Below are 21,762 nucleotides of genomic sequence, written 5' to 3'. Positions count from 1 at the left end.
AAGCGAGTGGCTGGCAACCTCATTATTTCGACAAGCATTACACCATAGGAATACATGCAATAAATACATATAACAATGACTGAGGGCATTTAATACTAGCAATAAAGCTTGCAAACTGTAATCATGAGTGACTCGCAGTCTCATTATTTAAATAAAGCATTACCAAGAATCAATATCTAAGCATGACTGGGAGAACAGTGTACTCATCATAACTGTCAACATGAATAATGCAATTTATCACAGCCCAATAAGTGCATCACCTTTATAATTACATCACTTTGCAATTATAATAATTCACCCCTAGAGGGTGTTTGCAGCATACACTTTCATAAACATTCAGCATGCAGGTTACACACAGTCCCTAAAGGACATCAGTTCTGTAAATACACACTGGTCTTGGCAAGCAGACAGGTGCTTCAGGCTTCAGGGCAGGTGGTCATGGATCTCCCTAGGTGATGTGTCCTCACCCAGTTGGGAGACAGGAAGACTTAACACCCCCCCCCCCCCAGTCCAGACCGCAATTAGGAGTCTTGCAGAGCTTCTCCTCCTCAACCCACAGCCCGACTGGCTGCTTGGCAATTGCTATCTAGGTGGCCTAAAGCTCTCCGTCTTGTAGTCCCTTTCCAGATTCAAAGTGTGATTTAGTGTCGGAGTCTTATATTTTTTTTCTTGTTATTGGGGGGGGGGCAAGGTCAGTTTTCTTTTCTTGAAAGCAGTGTCACAGCAGGAGTGACACCAAATGGGATAGCAAAAGAACAGACCATGTGAGTGACTATAGGCTCACACCTGGATGTCAGCCACAGAGATATATGCATAGATGGGTTATTATAGGGCCCAACCCTCTTTTATGATTCTCTTATCAGCTTCATCCCCTTCCTAAAATATTCCTCGGCCCCTTTCCAGTGACCGTTCTTAGAATCAAAGAGCACCCCTAGAAGTGTACTGAAGAGCCTGTTTCTGACTTCCTCCAGTGTGTGGCCTCCCAGCTCACAGGAATGCAGCAATCCACTAATTTGTCTGGGTGGAATTCTCTACCTCCCATGCTTCTCCAGTCAGCCCTGTGTCTCCCAAAATGGAAACCAGAGTCTTCCATGTATTGTACCACTCACAGGCACACATACACCCAGCACTAGAACGCAACACGTATTCTTAACAGTGCTACATACTAGCCTGATGTAGGTCGAGGACGAGTTAAGCATACATTAGCGGAACGTTACATAAGTTGACTTGTGGCCCTTGCTCCAGTGCAGGTAAAAATGTCTGTTCACTACCCTGTAGGTTGCCACCACTGCACTTGTGCTACTTAACTCCTAATAAAAGGTAGTAGCCTTTCACCACCATAAGGGTAGCACTTTGGACACCCCTCTTAGTCCAACAAGACCGCAAACCGTGAGAGAGGCATAGGTTATGGCGCACACTCAGGATCTGTTTTCGCCCATGGCTAAAAAAGGGGTGCACATCTGTCACCATGCGAGGGACTTTTCCGGCCCAACACAGCCGACACAGGTACAAGCCAGTCATACTGAGCAGACATTCTAATCAGTTGATACAAAGGTCCTGCAGTGGATAAGCAGCTTTCTACATGGTGTTATCTATATGCCTCGGAGAAATATATTATTTTTTTATATTTATTTTAAAGAACAGCAAATGTTTGTCAGAGGTTGTTCACAGGGGACAGACCTTACCACAGAGATAAAAAAATATTAAACACAAATTCAAAGAAGCAATTTAAACAAGGGAGAGCAATGGAATAGTCTTATGAGCAAGAGAGCTTTCATTTCTAAAATAAACCAAAGAATAATATGCATCTGTAGTTGATAGCTCAACAGAGGCTGAATAGTTTATACTCCAAATAATTTGATGATGAACTAAGACATCTTTTTTGTTATTAAAATGCAATCAAGTGCCTCTTTTCAACTCTATATGTGCTTTGGTTGGTTTAAGGAATGAAAACCCAACATGTAGATTACGCCCACTTGATGCTAAATCAGCTGAGCATTTGTTTTTCTGAGCACAAATAATGTGAAAAGTCAAAATGTTTGTGTGATTATTGAACTGAGAAAACTGCAAACTATTCCAGAAATGATTAAGTTATTACAAGTAACCTGTCCCCGGCACCGACAATTATTTTTAATGTACCGGGGTATTTTTTTAGGTGGGACTATTGACAGACTTAGTTGTTTGGAAGATCTCCAGTCATCCGCTCTAAAATACAATCAGGCGTACACACAGAGAGTATGTTAGGGTCAGCACCCTTCAGCCATGGGTTCCCATGTGTTTTTTCATGGTGTGCAACTACTTGTCCATTAAGACCATAGTAATTGGTGGGGGGCTGAATTATCCCTTTGGTGTTCCCATTAGGTTTTGGTTATGAGGCATCTATTGGTCCTTTCCTTAGACTACAACCAGTGTGCGCTCTCCGACGTAGCTTCGCCTGTCGTAAAGATACAACAGAGTTCACTATTCACCCTTGTCTATTTATACTTTATAATCATAATTACTTGTTGAATGTAGAGATTTTTTTGGCCATAGATTGAAGACATGGATGCAAACAGGCATGCTTAGAGATGCAAGAAAAGTATCTGCTGTGCAGTTATTTTGCTGTGTCTTAAGTTCAGAACTTGCAAAAGGAAATCTTTGGAATATTTTTCATGACACTGTTCTTTGAGGGCACATCTTAACCCACCTTTAATAATTTTGCAGCCAAAGATATTGAATCATGGAGTCTATGGGGACTGCTGGGAGTAACACAGTCAAAGTCAACAACTGTTACAGAAACCTCACCGAGCAAATGGTGATAGCTAGAACCTTTGCAATTGCTTGACTGCTGTAATATGTTGTTTGATGTTTAAATCTTAAATATCTTAAATACCGCATATGCACATTTTAAATACTTTAATGGTTTATTGTAAGCAAAACAAAAATATATATTAAGTACAAGAAATCTATAAATAAAGAGCACTTTGGTGCTCTGCAATCCAGACATTATGCAACCTGAATGCAGTTATCTCCCACCACTCTGCAGGCAGCTCGCCAAGAGAAGCTGCTTATGAAGAAGGACTTGGTATCTAGTCATGTAATTTGCAAAAAGTTGTGTAAGAAGCACAGGGCTTTGAACTGAACCTCCCTTTTCTCTGCTTGGCCAGGAGCTAGTGAAAGGTCCATTTTGCTCATTTGCATCTTGGCCATCGTTTTGTCTCAAATGTCTCTATAGAAAGTCATTAGAGTAACTTATCCATGGTAGTACACCTGCAAGGACAAGTGATGTATGTGGGTGAGTAATCAATACAGAAGACCAACTCCGAACTCCGAGAGGCACGGAAAGTGGGAAAACAAATCTTGTTCACAGTTGACCCAATGGATGAAAGAAACCTGTAGGGCCAAGTTCAGCCCAAGTTGCAGACTGAGCTAACTAGTGACTGATGCTCAATAAGGAAGAATGAAAAAGTAAAGTGTGAATTGCTTGAACTGCCGTTGGCAATTACTCTGTACTGCACTACCGCCCATCATTTGTTTTGGCCACTATGAGAATTCAGACTAGTAACAACCATTTGCGAATCAGCCTTGATCCTCCAACAATAGGAACAAATCGAAATGAACTACTCCTCTGAACAGGACTACAAGCACCTCCAGACTACCTCAGCCTCAACAGTGAGCGATACGATACAGTGAGCCAAGGGACACACTCCTGAGCAAACCCATCAAACTCAGGATATCTAACTAAGAAATCCAAAATAGTGATGAGCGGAATGTTTTAATTAATCTTAGCCACTGGTGTTTTATTCAGACTGTATCCCAGCCCATCGTGTTTTGCCCACTGGCCCAATCAAAACAGGGCACTACCATTCACAAATACGCTTTGGTTCTTCGCCAACAGGAGCAGTCCAGCCCTTAGTCCAACAGGAATGTCCAGAAGTAGGTCATCCAGCACATTCCTTTCCAGACACTAGTTTAGTATGCTAGCCACTTATTTCAGCCATCTAGTCCTAGCGATGGACTTCTACACATTGTTACGCCAATCATCTGAATCCACCCACCCAAGGACAAGTATGGTCCATAGAACATCTACCTACCCTACATGGTGTGCCAAGCAGACTCTACGCAAAACCTCGACCCATGCACTGTGCTCTGTACTCCTTCCCAGTGCATTGTAAACACAGTTGAGTGGCTTCAGCCTCAAAGATAAAGAATCTGCATCTAAACACTCTATCCTTGGCAACCAGTATTATCATACAAAAGCTGAACAGATTTTTTTATTGCAAACAATAACCCATAACTCTGTTGATTTTTGCTCGCCACTCCAAGCATTTTTAAGGAACCCCAGATATACAATCCTGAAACCAGGCTTGACGCACTCACGTTTCATGTGGCTGAACCTGTGCAACAGGTTTCCATTGGCACCATCATCTTCCTCATGCCCGTTAGGAACGTAGCGGTACTCATCAGCCGAGTGCGGATCAATGGTTCCAGCGGTAAGTTGCTCCTGCTCAGCATTCACACTGCCATAGTTGGGGATGTCAGCTTGTTCCCGGCCAATGTCTTGCTTTAGCAGTGGCTCCTCCTCTTCCTGTTTCGGGTCTGGATCCGTCGGTGGCAAGGGTTTGAGATCATAGTACATGAACACCACCAGGAACTGCAGCAGGGTCCAGAGAAGGCACATGAAGAGCTGGGGAGAGAGCGAGACAGAGGGTCACAAAAAGGAGAAACAAGCAGGGGGATAAGAAAGCCAGGAGATCAGGAGTCAAACACAATGTACAGGTATGCAGCAAAGAGAGAAAGGGAGATGATAATGTGTCAAAGTGACTGACATGTAAAAATAGAGTAGCGATACCCCTAAGGTACCTACGGATTTGGAGATTATGCTGCTTCTTCCTGTCCCCTTTTCCTATCTCCAGTTTTTGTTGTTTTATTGGTTCAGTTTTCTGCCTTTTTTCTGTTTGTTTTATAATGTTCTTGTTAGATTACATTAATGTCAGCAGTGGTCTTACTCAATCCAATGGACTACACGCCACACCTGGTTGTGCACACTTGAATATATTGCACGTAGGCCTATATTTGGCAATCTTTCAAAGTTAATGTGACTGCGGCTTTGTCTATTATATTCTGAACATTGAAACATATCATGTTTGATTATCCCTGAGCGGAGTCACTTAATGGATAATACTGATGATCTTATTAGTGTCCTTGATGGAACATCTGAGGATAAAAGTATCTTTAATTAAGGACAACACCATGCAATAGCTCATCGTGGATTATAATCACAAGCTTGTATGCTGGACGTGTTGCACCCAGGTATACCTGCATTGTACCACTTGTTTGTTGTTGTGGAATGTTAGAGAAAACATTTCAGTAAATCAGTCCTGAAGAGATAGAAGAGGCCTGAAGTGGTGCAGACGTGCAGAACACATTCTGAAATTGAGAAGAGACTTAGAAAGCAGAGACACAGAGGGTACATGCTTAGACATACCATCACAAGCTGATAAAGGCAGAGAGCAGGCGAACAAGTCTGATTTAGAGTTTGGTGGTGTTACAAAATGCTCAACTTTGCTGAGTAAGTTGTAAACTCTTTGTTAGAAGATTCTTCAGTAGCGGGATATTCTTCTGCTGCATTGCTTCAGTCGTATGATCCACAAGATGGAAGTAATTCGGGAAGGAAAAACTCAAATGGCCGAGAATCCTTCAATTACGAACAAATTCTTGGCAATCATGGACAGTATGCAGCATCAGCTACCGTCATTATATTTTCATCCGCCAGAAAGCCCAACACAATCAAGGAGCATTGGACAATGAATAAATATTCTAAGTTGCAAGCAAAAAACAGGATTCAGGAGCGTATTATGGTGAGGGTAAAGAAAACTATTAGAAGTTGAGGCTGTGGCACCCTGATGATAGGGCTAGGCCCAGAAGGACCAGTACTGTTCACAGTGAGAGAAGGAGTCAATGGAACAGCCTTAATCCCTGAGACTGATCCGCTTACTCATTGAAGAATCGCATGATGGAAAACCTGATGGTATGCCAGTGCTTTGGCATACGATGCGACAGTAATGGCGAGTTAATCACTTCTGTAGTCTCTAGGACCAACTCAAGCTGCAGCACGCTGTTCAACCTTTTAAATTCAGATAAACCATTGTGAACTATTTAGAAGCTCTGGTAATTCAAGCAAAAATCCCTACTATTATTTTACAGCAGGAGGTCATCACTAAATAAAGTCACTGGCCAAACATGTTAAAGTTGATCCTGACTGGGTACAGCTGACATTGTGTTCCTGTGTTGTCTTCACACACACACCTAGGTCCCAGTGATTGCTCTGGAAGCCAATTCTTAATCCGTGCAAGCAGTAGGGCTCAAAGTTCTTGAGTCTCGAGTTGCGCTTAATTGACGGAAAATCTGTTATTTTTTGATGCATGAGCATACTTGGCAATGGCACTGGCAGAAATGAACTTCAGCCAGTGTAAAGCTATTACTAAGACATAGCTAGTGTCCACTCGTGAGTGTGTCTTTTGGAAGGAGATATTTTGCACATACTAATCCAGCCAAGGAATGCTGTAAAGGTCGGACACGGCGGTGTTAAAGAAGTATGGGTGCCTCAAGACATTCTATGAAAGGTAGTGCACACCTACCATCCATCAACTCCAGAAACTTATTTTAATTTTCAAAAAGGAAAAAGGCAACACGTATCTCACACACATGATGGCAAGCCTTGAAGGCTTCGCTCAAGAACATTCAGATGTCCTTATGGTACTTCCCCTGGCTCTGAGGATGTTTTCATGCCAGCACCTGCCACAAGACATAACTACTTTGACTACTTGAATGAACTTGAATGAACTTCAGCCAGTGTAAAGCTATTGCTAAGACATAGCTAGTGTCCACTCGTGAGTGTGTCTTTTGGAAGGAGATATTTTGCACATACTAATCCAGCCAAGGAATGCTGTAAAGGTCGGACACGGCGGTGTTAAAGAAGTATGGGTGCCTCAAGACATTCTATGCAAGGTAGTGCACACCTACCATCCATCAACTCCAGAAACTTCTTTTAATTTTCAAAAAGGAAAAAGGCAACACGTATCTCACACACATGATGGCAAGCCTTGAAGGCTTCGCTCAAGAACATTCAGATGTCCTTATGGTACTTCCCCTGGCTCTGAGGATGTTTTCATGCCAGCACCTGCCACAAGACATAACTACTTTGACTACCCTCAACATCTTTACCCATATCACCCAATGAAGGCATCACTCGAGCCTACCAGTGATGTCAAGGAAGGCAATGTGAGACAGAATGACTGTGAGTATCCGCACTATCAGAAACATCAGGGTTTTGCGTTGTTCATGACACTGTCCTGCTCAGCAGTTTCTATGCTTGTTAGGGTGACGAAAGGTCCATTAGGCAACTCCTACCAATTGAAACACCTTAAGGCATTTATTACCTATTTTAGGTGGGATAAACAAGACGAGATGAGGGTAAAATAAGTAGAAAACAGGCAAAAGAAATGTCTTCAACAATGTGTAAAACTCATAAGGAGCCAGAGGTAGAGAGAGAAATAGTTCCAGAATAAGACACAATGCACCCTGAAGAAATGTGAGCAGCACCTGTAAACCAAAGTTCTCAGCAATCTCTGAGAGCGGTGTCAGTTTTCACACGCATCCAGAACATAGCCCATTACAGCAAACAAAGCAGGGGTTGACCAAAGTGCCTAAAGACAGCTTAGGGAACAAAGGGCAGCATGCCCTTCAGCCTATGCAACTGGAAAAAAAACAAATGGTGGCGCATTCTTTTAAACATACTTTGGTTCACATGCCCAAGGGTGTGGTCTTATTTCACTACCATGAAGCATCCTGCATACAATATCAATGGCAGTATTAATTTCTCGCAAAGGCGTCATTGAGCATCCCCAATAACACATTTTCTTAGGGATCGACTGTGAAATCAAAAATACATTTCTCTGGGAAGCAATGACCAAGGTTGAAAATTACCAAACTTTATGCTGAAACAGCAGGTGGCCCATGCCTGCCTCACATGACCCTTATTGTGGTGTACAACAGACATTCACCTTGAATATCTTTTTTCATCACACTCGAAACACCCGATTAGATTCTAATGGAACAGCGCTTCATAAATGGTCCAAATGGCTCCACTATGCTAAATGGCATTAAGATACTCTCACAAGACCCGAATATCCCAATACTATTGGAAATGGACCTGATCAGCAATATTACCCATTGAGAACTGAAGATGGTCGATTTTTACATCTGGAGGTATGTCTAAGGAATACTGCCCATTTGGAGACAGGTAGCTGGCTGGCTGTTCCACTAGAGAGCCTAGTTCTCAAATGGCATAAAGTCCATTGTACAGGCCATGGCAGCTGGCACTCTCAACCACAGGTAGTGATACTAGCCTGTGGGTGGGCACACCTACCGGACTAATTTACCCACCTGTCCAGGTGCCAAAGGGCTCTGGCCACAGTGGGTCAGCTTCCTCTCCTGTGAGGGAATCAAGATTCACATTTTAAAGGTGGTAGCTTCTTTGAAGCGCCTCCGCCTTGGAATGCTAATCCAAAATATCCAAACACGTGAATGTGCGGCAATTGATCCACAGAAAATGAATCTTAGAGAAAATATCAATTAATCTCTATCCTGGTATGTCATTAGTCCAACCATCAGTCGTTTATGAATTTCAAAAGCACAAGCAAGCACCCATTCCAAGTATTGTAAACTGTTTTATAGATCGATAACAAGCATAGTCAAAGAATCATTCGAAGACGAAAAACAATCACAAAAATAATACAACACATATAGTGAAAAAGATTTGAAACAAGATTCGCATATCATGGCTTCCCAAAAAATACTGTTAAAATCATCAGAGAGAAGAATGGTAAAATACTACATTTTCAGCTAGAGGAACAAAACACACATATACAAGCGTAGATGTGAAGAAACTGGGAAGGGGCCACAAAGCACATGCAGAAAGAATTGGCTGAGCAGTTGGCAGAAGACGGCAACGGAAAGGAAGGTGATGCAGTAGCGGTTTAGAAACAACCGAGAGGACACACTGGGTTTTTCGCTTTAGAAACTTTATGTATAATAACTTCCCATGTGTCATACTTGCTACTACATATTTTGTTACTTAGTTATTCCCTATATAAGATAACTCCGTATATCAATCTCAGAAGGTCAACAGTTTGAATTAGTTCTGTTGTGATTGGAAGCAGTTACCTAGTTAAGGTTCCTGAGCTGTCTTGTAAATGAAACTAATGTAAAAGGCAGATATGGTGAAGGTGGTATGACCATGACCGCTGAGCAAGTGGAAATGCCACTCCTAAAATGCGCCGCTTTCCTGTTTGAGAGCTCCCCATCAAGTACTGCCTTCTGTCCAGTCGGTTGAACCTCCTCCACAAATCACTATATTTGCTCATCTTTGATTTTTCTTTCAATTTTCACACTTGGTCACTGATCAGTCTGCTCTGCTCTCAGATCACCTCAGTTTGGTCTTTCAACATCTTTATGAAGTTACTCTCATAACATCCAACAAATAAATGTAAGCATCCTTTGAACTTACCCCAGGTGACGTGAACTTGTTCACCTCAAAAGGACCCAGACGAAAGTTACAGAAGCGCAGGAACAGATTAAAGGCCGGGCCTAGAGGACAGAAAGAACTAGTGATAAGTAACAATCACAAGGAGAATGTAAAAGAGGATGGGTCACCACAATAGGCTATCTCCCAATGGTAGACAAGCATATTATGGTGAATCAATCTTTGTCCCTCCATAAGGGGGGCACAGGTACACCAAACCATAGATCTTGAGATAGCTGCGACAAAGGAACAGCAAGATGCACTCCGTGATGAGGCCCAATAAGGTCCAAACACCCCAGAAGCTACTTCTGGTCCCTTTCAGTGTGTTAGTGGCCTGGAAATTCAAGCAGGGCAGTTTCCATTCAGGGCAAACACTATGATTGGAGACTCAATACTTAGGCAAACTAAATTTAAAAAATCTTGCTCCATCAGTCATATACACAGAATATCCCAAACTAGAAAATAATACAAAATAGCCGAGCAAATATTGGACCAAATTAATCTTACAGAAAGCTGCATTTAAGAAAATATTGTTTGTAAAACCCACCTTTGTTGTTACTTTACTTTTGCTTCTAATCTTGAATGAACTCTTGTTTTCACGAAAATATATTGCTATTAAACTACTATATTATAAGCATCTTTATAACATACAAGCTGCTCGAAAATAATTTATTTCTTGCTACTTTTGCTTTGATTACTCAACTTTATTTGAAGTTATTGAGAAGGACCAGTCCAATAAGCAGTATATGCACAAATAGTAACCTAGGCAAACTCAACAAAAAGAATCAAGGCATTCTCTCCAAAAACAACACACAGGTGACAGACAGTGCAGGGAAGAAGTCTCACCAATCAATAGACCCGCCTGCCTGCAGGCCATGACCACTGCAAACACCGTAGCTCGCTCTTGGGAACTGGTAGAAAGCGTCAAGTAACCAAAGATGGAGGCACCTGCTCCTGTCCCAATGCCTGAAAATATGAGGCACATGTCACATTACAAGAACTAAAAAAAAGTTTAGCAAAGCACAGTATTGGAAACACGCCTATAGGGTAAAATGTGGGTCCCAAACACAGGAAGGAGTCAATACAGTGGAACACCTGCTGCCCCTAATAGGAAGTGGAACTCCTAGCAGGCATCATGGTGCCAAGGGGAATACCAGCTGATGCCAGACCAGATGAGGGAATAGAAGAAAGCAGCAACAAACTCTGTGCCCCAGCTATGAAAGCTTTTCAACCAAAAGCCAGAGCAGAAGCACACCAAATAAGCTTTAATACAGAGCAGCAGAAAAATGAGTTCTCTGGAGCAATATGTGCAGGTTTGAATTTTGGCTGTAGCTCATCCTTCACACATCAATGAAGTTATTTCCATTGAGAAAGGTATTGATAAAACCGGTCATGACTTTCTAAACACCATTCAAATAATATAACCTGCTAAGATCTGCCATTATTACCATTAATACGAATTTTAGGTCGAATCACGGTTAAACCCAGGCCAAATGAGGAAATCGATATAGGTGAACCCCACCTGAGCCAGACAAGATGATCAGTACAGACAATCAAGCTGGCAATCCCAAGGAATTCACCTTTAGCTCAACACTTGTGCCCAGGTCACAAGTGAGAGTCACTGCAGTTGAGTACTTCCAGATCAAGGCACACAAAAGGGAGTCACTGCAGTTAAATACTTCCTTAACCATTAGAAGGATACACTGTAGTGGATTACTTACTGATCCCCGATTACAAGAGGGATTGATATGTTTACTCAGGTGAAGACTTCTGAACTAACATTTCATGAATTGCCCACCACCCTCCCCCCTCACACAACACTCGCTCTTCCTTACCTGCCACAAACCGACTGGCGAGAAGGAGCCATTTGGAAAAACCCATGAAGTACATGAAATTACCTGCAAAAATGAAAGTAAGAGGATATGTTGGTAAGATTAACAGGATAATCTATAGTAAAAGCGAAATTAGTATAGGATATGTATGTCTGCAATCACCATCACATTACCTTTATAGTCAGCAAGATAAACTTTATTCATCACATCTGCCATAAAAGCATAAAACATTGTTGGACATGGCCCTTCTTAGGGGATTTCCTTGCAAGTTTTTGCTTTTTGTCTTCCTTGCTTTTGCTGAATCTCTTTTCGTGGCCTTATGATTTAGGGCAATTTCCCACTGTACTGTACTTACCGCCATTTTCGTAGGGCGACAATCAGATTAGCATCTGCTGCACCAGTATTTTAAAAACTGATGTTATTTAGTCCCACGCAGTAGGCAGAGTACATGCTTTGTAGGATGATCTCCTGATCCATGTGGGTACTAAGGAAGAATATAGCAGCATTGTTGATAAAGTCTTATTGATTTTAGGTAAATACAGAATAAGTTATCACGGAGGTGGATGCTCACACCAATACAGATCAAGTCAAATCTTTCCTAGGATTATGTGGATATCATTAGTGATTCATGGAAGGGTTTCCATTATAACAGAAGCCCTTGAAAAAATGTGTCCTTTGCTTGAGGTAAAGAGAGAGCTCAAGCTTTCAAGAGAACCAAGCAGGTAATTATTGAGGCACCAGCCTTGAAATCTTCACAAGAAGGTGAATGATATATTATCATGCGGATGCCAGTTTAATTGGCATAGGATAATTATTAAGTCAGAGGGTTGGCAGTAAAGAACATACTGTAGCTTTCAATGCTGTGTTAGGCTGAGATCCACTATTACATCTTAGAATGAGATGCACTGGCTTGTGTGTGGGCTACAGAGCATTTTAAAATGTATGCGTGGGGCAAGATATTCATGATCATAAGCCTCTAAAATATCTTCTTGGTGAAAGAAGTATGGACAACGCTTCCCTGTGATACGGTGGTTATCCAGATTACAAGAATATATTTTCGAAATTGTGCATGCACCAGGTGTAAACAATGTGGAGGTGATTATTTTAGCTACATTTCCAATTGTTGAAGATGATAAAATTAAGGAACAAGATAATGATGTTGAATGTGTAATTATTTTCCTTGATGTGTTGGCAGAAGGCCGACAGTAAACAATGAGAAAAAGGCGTATTTGCTCATCTACCTTGGTGGGAATGTGTTAGAGGTAGATCTATGACTTAGAAATCCCATGCAACAGTAGCAGGAACTGCAAGATAAAGCCAACCTTATTCAGCATCGAATGCCTCCAAACTTTCAAAAATCAACTGACACCCGGAGATACTTCCAAGATAAAAAAATCTGAATACAAATATAGAAGCTATCTGAGAAAGCATTACTGAAGGTAAGTAAAAACTTATCAGTGTATATATGTGGTATTTTCTATAGTGCAAACCTAACCATAAGGTAGTGGAGCGCCGTACATGGGCAAAAGCAAGCATAAAGCCAAAGAGTGATAGGAAAGGTAGCTGGGTTATGGGTGGTAATGCATTGTGATGTAGTAGTCTGTAAAGTGGTGAGTCTTCAACTCTTTTCTAAATTGCAACAGTCCTGAGACGATCCAGATTCAAACATCAAAGAAATTAGAGGGGTGAAAAGTCACCTATCGAAGTAATGTTGCATTCGAATACCTATTTTGGAAGAATGGTTCAAAGGGTCACTTATTTCAAAGACATGTGGGAAGTTACGTGAGCGACAGTACCCTTTCCAAGACTATTCCGACTGAAAATCAGAGTTTATCAGAATAATAAATGCAAGGCAATATCTCATCTTCTACTTCACCAGTGTGATAGGATGAAGAAGAAAGGATTCCACTTGATCATTCAAACCTATGTACATCATGTCACACAAACAGGGGAAAAGAACTCGGATGAATGATAGCATTTGTTAGGTACACACCATGAATTTGGTCTCTTGCCATCTAAATTTTTGAAACCTGAAGAAAACAATGTTATCCAGACATTGGCATGGAGGAGGGCTGCTCACCTACTATCTCAAACATGTTGGCAAAGAGGATTGCAGCTTTGGTGCGTCCTGTTCGATCCGACCAATGGCCAAATAAAGGTCCTACCAGCAGGCCACTGAAACTAAAGGCAGAGAGTCCCAGGCCCAAGAAATATGGTTCAGCATCCAGGGTCTGCAGGTAAGACCAGATGGTGGGCAGAATCACAGCTAAACAGGAGACAGAAGAAAATGTCTTGGTTTAACAGATGAAGAGAGAATCAAGAGTGCTCTACACAGTTAACACTAGTACACCACTCACTATTACCATGAGAGGTACACTGATTGAGAGCACTGTAAGCTAACATAAAGACAACATCCATATGCCATTCCCCACATCACCTTCTTCTGTACAGACTACAGGAGAGGAGTAGCTCCCACATCACCTTTGAACCTAAGGAAATCCGCCCCTGGCAAAGCCAATAGGTCTAACTTGTATTTTTAGTTAAGTAAGTTACTGCTTTTGACACAGAGATCCTTTCGTTACCTGCAGTTCATAATTTGCAATCCCATCAATATAGCATAGAGCGCTGTGAACCAGCATCAAAGAGCTTCATGTAAACTGCAAGGTATGGTTTAGAATCCTATTGTTGTTTTCTGGGTTTGTAGTTACTTTAAGTTTTCTAAAACAGAATCCTTTGCACAATAACGTCTTAGTACAGACAGCCCCATCCCCCGCATTATACTTCAAATCCTATCTTTGTTTCTCTCAACCATGAACTCTTTACATATAATGCCTACAAGTATGAACTCCAACACATTGTGATCCACATTGTTTTATGTAACAGTACCTGTACACTGATTTAAACACTTGCACGGTTTATCGTCTCTTAATAACGAATGTGTAATAAAGTGTTTTAACAGTTTAAACTTGGATGAGCAGCGCTATAGAAGAATTAAATAACAAAGAAAATGAGTGAGTGGTATTTAAATCGTTATTCGTGCACTTACTAATGCAGAGAGATAAATCTGACATTCCTATTGTGCATGCATATCTCTTACATATAGATAAATGTTAATAAAATCAATAACCTGCCTCAAAATCAACTTAAGTGATAAGCTGTGGTTCCCTCCACTGCATTGGCATTTAGGTGTTAAGTTCCATATAGCTCCCAGCCAATGATACCTGAACAGAAAAGGGCTAGTGGCCCTTTAAATCAGACCTTTGTTTTGGGCCCAGCTGAAGTGAACATAAGAAAGCCCTCTTAATGCCTGCATTCTGCTGATCTGAATGGAAAGCAGACAATGTGTAGATGCTGCTGAATGTGTCCCTTGTGAAGTATACAAAAAACTGATGAATGGAATACTGGAATTAATCAAGCACTAGTAATTAGTCGGACAGCATCTTGTCCATTATTACTTTGCACTCCATGCTTCCTTACTTTAGACCGAACTGTATACAAATCAGCCTTGAACCTGCTCAATAGGAACACAACCAGCCCAAACTGCCAGGCCATGTCCTCCTGAGCCAGAACATAAGCAACTAAGGCGGGTATCGCCCCTATTTCATCAGATCGCTATAGCTTGTATCCAGTGGCACAGTGTGCACGGAACCCATGTCTGGCCATACCATCTCACTTAGGGCGTCACTCTGAAGAATACAAAAAACTAATCAATAGTATGCATGAATTAATCTCAGCCACTGCAATTACTCAGGCCCCATCCCAGTCTATCGTTATTATGCACACCATACCACCTCAGTTTGAACAAAGGCATATGAAAATTAGTCCTGATCCTACTCCAATGGAAACGGTCCAGCCTGAACTGTCAGGCCAGGTCCTTCCTGAGTCAGAACAGAAGCAGCTCAACACTGGAAAATAACAACAGACTGAAATGCGGCCTGAGTAATTGATCTGTGGCCGAGATTAATTCAAACATTCCATCCATCCCATTTTTGTACACTTGGTGCTATGCCCTTAATGTGAAGGGTATGCCCAGTTGTGGATCGCGGGCTCACTGTGGCACTGGAACCAAGCTACACCCAACTGAAGAGCCCCAAGGACAAAATCGATGTTGCTCTGCTTGTGTCCTGGTTCCGGGAGGACCCGACACAGCAGTTCGGGCTGCAATGTTGCTTTTGGAGCAGGTTTAAGAGTGATTTCCATATAGCTGGGTACAACCTGTTGTGTGCGAAGTAACTATGAACTGGGATACAGCTCAAGTAAATACAAGTGGCTGAGATTAATACAAGCATTCCACTCAACATCTTTTTGCATACTTTATCTTGGGGTGAGGGCATACGAGTTTGCAGTTGGTTTTGGAAACCTGCAAAATGATGCATCAACAAGCATTCATTGTTTGACTTTTCACACTGGGTCAGTGATGGCATAGTTTGTGACAGTCAAATGCCTATACAATATAGATCTCAGAACCTTTGACGCACTCTTTTGAGTCACGAAGAGCCGATCTCTCTACAAGTGTTTATACCCTAAAATATTTCCCCTCAGACATAACTCACTTTATTCATAAATGGCAACCCATATGGGGACGATGGCAGTCACATATGTTGCGGTGGTTGTGACCTTAGTTCTAACAATATTTACGCAATAAACAGCTTTTTTGTAAGGTCCAATTTAGGATTTCTAATATGATTATTAGAAACACTTGTTACTGGGTGTCAAGAGTAGTTCCAAACTATTATCGGTTTTAGGGCTCTATCTTATGTATCTCGACGCACCAAAGGGCTAACAGGGCTAATCATGTTCAGTAATCACTGCCTGGATGTAAGGTGTTCTTAAATGTGTCTGGTGCCAGACCTAAAACAAATATCCCTTGTAGCACAACAACCTTAAATGCTTTGCTAAAATCATACAACTAGGAAAGTTGTACTAGAAAAGAGAAGGTAAACTCGTAACTATTTATAAAATCAATGGAATCAGAAATCAGGTAAGCAATATGCCCTCTCATTCATTGAAAGAAATAGTTAAAACATAAAAAGATATTTTCGCACAAATCCTAAAGGTTTCAATTTATTCCGTACATGACAATAGAAGATCGCAAAACCAGACGGAGAGGTTTAAGGAAAGTAAACTACAGTAGACTACACCAACTTAGGCAAAAAGTGTAAAACATAAAACAATCTTTAAAAGGACACCGAAAGCACAATCAAGAAGGAATTATTTAAATTGTGAATGAACAAACAATATGAATGTCATGTCCGCCAGCGACATGGTCGAAAGTGCCCAGAAAGGCAGAAATCCTCAACTAAATACCTTTTCAGGCTTTAACAGAGAAAATAATAGCAATATATTCACAAATGTCCTACAGAAACTATAAAAGATACATTTGTGCACATTGTACTTTATAGTAATTCTAAAACAAATGCCTCACAAATGCTCATGAAATTCATACCCGCCATATTGGGGAAAATTAACATGTACCAAAACAGAGCTTTCCCTGGCACATGGCAGAGGTGTTCCTGTAAGCAGTGGTAGATGATCACCGAGAACAATGAGAAGAATGGTGTTGGGGTTCCACCTACAATTGACTTGTAAACTCTATTCCACACTGTCCTACACTTCACAACAAACACTAATGGGAGATTGAAACAAAGCTCTGTCATTGATCAAATCATTCTGCCTGCAAAACCCCAGTCATATCAATGCTACAATTCATGCCACCTTCCCAGGTCACTTCACGATTACTTAATAATAATATTCAGCAACTTCAAAGAATATTAGAAGAATCTGTTCCCAAGTCATATAATTATGCTTACACCTTGATCCCCAGGAGTATTGTCAATTAATGAAACCTTTCAGCATCTAAAAGGATTGATGGACAGCAACTGACACCAGATCTAAGTAGCAAAACCAGAGATCTAGTCACCAGAGTTGTGGCCACCTAACATGGGCATCCCTCCAATTCAAGTACTATATTAAATATTAACATGGTTCTTAATGCCAGACTTAAACAACGTAATATAAACATGCTGGCTTCACTTGTATAAGCTTGAGAAAATATTCCCAAATCTCAAAGAGAGTAGTTTTGTGTCTTTGCTACGGCAATAACCTTCATCGTGGATCCAAGCTATAGCGTTAACTAACTGGGCTGTGTGCAGAGAGCTGCAGTTCGATTACTGGCAAAACTGAAATGCAAAGATAGTATGTGTTGATAAAGAGACACACTTTTACTGATCAGCCAACAAGACTACTACCTTTAACAAAAGCTACCTTGGCCATTACACAAAGAGACAAGGGCTTATCAGTAGAAGGATGGGCCTTCGTTATGCAGACTACGATGTAAGTTTCCATGCCAGCACCATGTGTCCAAATTTCTATACATTGATCTTTCAAGTGCTCAAGTCCTTCATGGGCCAGGTGTACATCTTTCATTTGAATAACATATCAACTGGTTTGCAAATGGTAATGCAACTGGTGATGCAAACTATGCACTAACAGGTCACATCACAAATTGTCTATTCGCAGATGGCCACGAGACAACGTGCCAAATGAATATTAGATAGGCAGGTCGGAAATCGGGACCTTCTGTGATTGGCAGCCTCTTAGCCTCTGATGCGTTTAACATCATCTCTTACGCCGACGACACCCAGCTGATCCTCTCCCTCACCAGAGACCCCGACACCGCCAGAACCTGCCTACACTAAGGGATGAAAGACGTCGCCGAGTGGATGAAGGACAGCCGCCTGAAACTGAACTCGGACAAGACGGAAGTCCTCATCCTGGGATCTTCGCCCTCCGCCTGATACGACTCCTGGTGGCCCCCAGCCCTGGGCACCGCACCCAAGCCAACCGACCACGCACGCAACCTGGGCTTCATCCTGGACCCCTCCCTCTCGATGACCAGACAAGTCAACGCCGTCTCCTCATCGTGCTTCAACACCCTGCGTATGCTTCGCAAGATCTTCCGCTGGATCCCGACCGAGACCAGGAAGACTGTCACCCAGGCACTCGTCACCAGCCGACTGGACTACGGAAACGCCCTCTACGCCGGAACCACAGCCAAGCTACAGAAAAGACTCCAGCGCATCCAGAACGCCTCCGCCCGACTCATCCTGGATGTGCCCCGACGCAGCCACATCTCCAGCCACCTGAGGAACCTGCACTGGCTCCCCGTCGACAAGAGGATCACGTTCCGGCTCCTCACCCACGCACACAGGTCTCTCCACGACCTGGGCCCCAAGTACCTCAACGACCGCCTGACCTTCTACACGCCCACCCGCCAGCTACGGTCCACCAGCCTCGCCCTCGCAGCCGTACCACGCATCCGAAGAGCCACCGCCGGAGGAAGATCCTTCTCTTACCTGGCTGCCAAGACTTGGAACTCCCTCCCCATCCACCTTCGGCTGACCCAGGACCATCTCGCCTTCAGGAAAAACTCAAGACCTGGCTGTTCGAGCAGTAGCATACCCCTCCCCCCAAGCGCCTTGAGACCCTCCTGGGTGAGTAGTGCGCTATACAAATGGCATGATTGATTGATTGATTGATTGAAGGGATGGAGGAATGAAAGGAACAGTAAATCTCTGTCCCCGCATTTGCTTTCCCAAATTGCTTTTTTTATTTTTACAGCCCATTTTCAAAAAAGTTACAAGTGCTTCTTTAAAAGATGCCTGTTTGAAAAGATGTTGGATGCAGAATGCAGGGGTCCTCTGGATCCCTGCCTACCTCCCTCCTCTAATCTTGAGGCTGCTAACATGATTCCTAAAGGAGGAGCTATCCCACTACAACATTCGTGCCTATGAAAAATAAGTTAGTATGTCTACACGAAGGTCAGTAAGCAATCAAAGCTATGCCCCCCCCAACTTGGTCACAAACCATTGATACATTTGTTTCCAAATAGAAGGAGAGTGCCCCTTTCTTGCTCTATAACAGTGGTTCCCAAACTGTGGTCCGGGAACTCCTGGGGGTCCACGAAGCCTTCTCAGGGGGTACAAGACTACTTTGAAAATTAAATAATATTAACAGACTAAAAGTGTATATAAATGAAGAAGCTAAATGTGCAATTGAACATTTTAAAACGTGTGGTAAATGTGAAGGAATTTGAATGGGGGCAAACAAATGAATTAGTATCCTCAGATTGATTTGTGGGAGAAGCACAGATGCATCAAACAAAATATAGCATTGGCGATGAGTGGTCCCAATTGAATTTAGAAAAGTTCCGACCTTTCTCTTGAAATTAAAACTTAATTTTTTATTTATTTATCTGTGCTTGCAAATTAAATAATATGTGTCATGATCTTGGTATTTGTTTGATGGATGTTTTTTTCTGTATTTTTTGTGTATTGTTTTGCAGTTCAAATCATCAACAATGCTTAGGCCGGGGTCCCCAGCTTCCAGTAATGACTTGTGGGGGGGTCCTGGGATTCCAATAATGATTCAGTGGAGGTCCCCAGGTTCAGGCAACATACATTTTAATAAAGGTCTTAAAAGGGATACTAAAAAACCTCCTTGCCTAATTAATTCAGATTGAACAAGCCTGAAGTATTTCTAGAGCTTGACCTCCAAATGGAATGGACGTCCATTCTTTATACTGCAGTCTGCTGGCAGTTCTATACTTATATATTACACAAGAGTCGGCATACAACATACACTAAATAAACTGGTACATTTTGCTGTTCAAATAAACCATATTATTGAACCCGTATCTGGGCACGATATTTGAAACCACATGGCAGCGGTGCGAGTAACCAACACCAATAGGCCATGGGCGGAGCAATGCGCCCGCCTTTGGCCAATTGTGTGCTGTCTTTGATAAAAAGACGCACACAAAGGCCAATAGCGTGGCCAAAAGGTAAAGCACACGCACAAGAGTGTGCAATTCCTAGGCCAGTTTTCAAACCCCCTACATGAGGTCTCTCTCTGCACGAGCAGTGCTGTGCACTGCAACGCTAAGCGCGAGACCTAAAAAGCACTATGACGTGTCCAGCGGTGACTGCATCATAGTACTTTTTTTCTGTAATTTATTCCTATACTGCTGTGTAAAATGTTTTAAAAAGTGATGGGGTTAACAACGTGAGGGAGGTGTGGGGAGGAGGGAGCAGCAACAACAACAGAAAGCAGGAGGTGCGGGTAAGTAACACAAGAGTGGTGTAAGGTACGGGGCAAAAACAACAGACAGAAGTAGGAGGATGCGGTGGAGGGCAAACTACAAGAGGGAGAGGAACTGCAGGCACATGCACTCTTTTAGAGTGCATGGTAAAACGTTTTTTTTTAATTAAAAGTATCTGCAGCAGTGCTTAACTTGTAAAAAATTAAAATTAAGTCCAGGTGCGCAAATTGTTATGGGAGGCCACGCCCACTTTCCCAAGTTCCTCCCACGTCCTCGACTGGCTCAACCCCCTTACTCTAGTGGTGAGATATAGAAGGGTGGGTGGAAGAAGAGGAAGCAGAATAGTAGTGGAAACTGTGATTGTTTGCCATGGGGAGTTCATAAATTAAGGGTGATTAAAGGTGGGAGCATAGGTTGTTGAAAGTATAAGTGAGGAGGGGATTGTTTTTTTTTGCATTTCTGAAAGCTAGCTGCATGCCTCTCCTAATAAATCAGCTATTTTCTCTCTAATGGTAGTCCTGCTCTTTCTGCACCATCTTGCGGTCAGAGACGGTATGTGCATTATGTGGGCAGTATGGCTATGGTGATATTTTTATTTTGAATTCACTATTTTCCACCACATCCTGTGACTAACAGTGTGACATTTTAAAGCATAATGCTGAGTGCGATTGCTCAGCCTGCTCTGTGAGGAGAATCTGCGCTCTCTCTGCTGGGGCTAGCACTAAATGATTATTGATTTTCCTGTATTTTCATGGATTTTGGTGAAGGACTGGACTTTTTAACAGTACCAGCGGTGCCAGGGAACAACACCTATAACCTTCATGGGATACCTGTTTCGGCGCACAAACTACAGAGACACGGGACACTTCCTTCGGCGTCAAAGATTCAAGGTTTATTTACTGCAGGGAACACAGAAGTCACAACAAGTACAACCCGTGCAACTTGGGGAGACTGCTTCAAATTGGTTCTGTGGAGCGCTCCTTTTATACAGAATTTACTCATAGGACAACATGGTACACAAAAGTTTACAACCTGGTTCCCATAATTATCCCCCAGAGGGGTCGCTTTGGTCACTTTGGTACACATAAGGTCCGGAACATAAGTGCGGAAACATTTGGCGGTTCCCAACTGTAAAAACCCATCTTCCCAACATTAGTGAATTCCAATCGGCAGTAAAACAGATCGAAATAGGGACAAAGACAGGTGCAGAGGAAGATGGAGACAGTGGGAGATTGAAAAGGGTGAAAAAGGGGAGGTATCGGGAA

At 42.3% G+C, this 21,762-nt stretch overlaps 1 protein-coding gene across 3 annotated transcripts in view; it reads right to left on the bottom strand.

Annotated features, from left to right (window-relative positions):
- The window catches only part of LOC144790695 (major facilitator superfamily domain-containing protein 8-like), a 157,398-nt gene that overhangs the window by 111,557 nt on the left and 24,079 nt on the right, over window positions 1-21,762 (bottom strand). For 2 of the 3 annotated variants that reach the window (XM_078665418.1, XM_078665419.1), the window contains exons 2-6: window positions 13,478-13,663; window positions 11,401-11,463; window positions 10,412-10,531; window positions 9,551-9,630; window positions 4,360-4,666 (exon numbers count right to left, since the gene is read on the bottom strand). In XM_078665418.1, the coding sequence (XP_078521544.1) occupies window positions 4,360-4,666; window positions 9,551-9,630; window positions 10,412-10,531; window positions 11,401-11,463; window positions 13,478-13,663 (756 nt within the window). Of the gene's footprint in view, window positions 1-4,359; window positions 4,667-9,550; window positions 9,631-10,411; window positions 10,532-11,400; window positions 11,464-11,752; window positions 11,882-13,477; window positions 13,664-21,762 lie in introns of all 3 variants that reach the window. The other variant, XM_078665420.1, reaches the window with a different exon arrangement.

Source organism: Lissotriton helveticus, chromosome 11 (genome assembly GCF_964261635.1).
Source record: "Lissotriton helveticus chromosome 11, aLisHel1.1, whole genome shotgun sequence".
Lineage (NCBI taxonomy): Eukaryota > Metazoa > Chordata > Amphibia > Caudata > Salamandridae > Lissotriton > Lissotriton helveticus.
The sequence above is the reverse complement of the archived record's forward strand: the minus strand, read 5'-3'. Positions and strand labels throughout refer to the sequence as shown.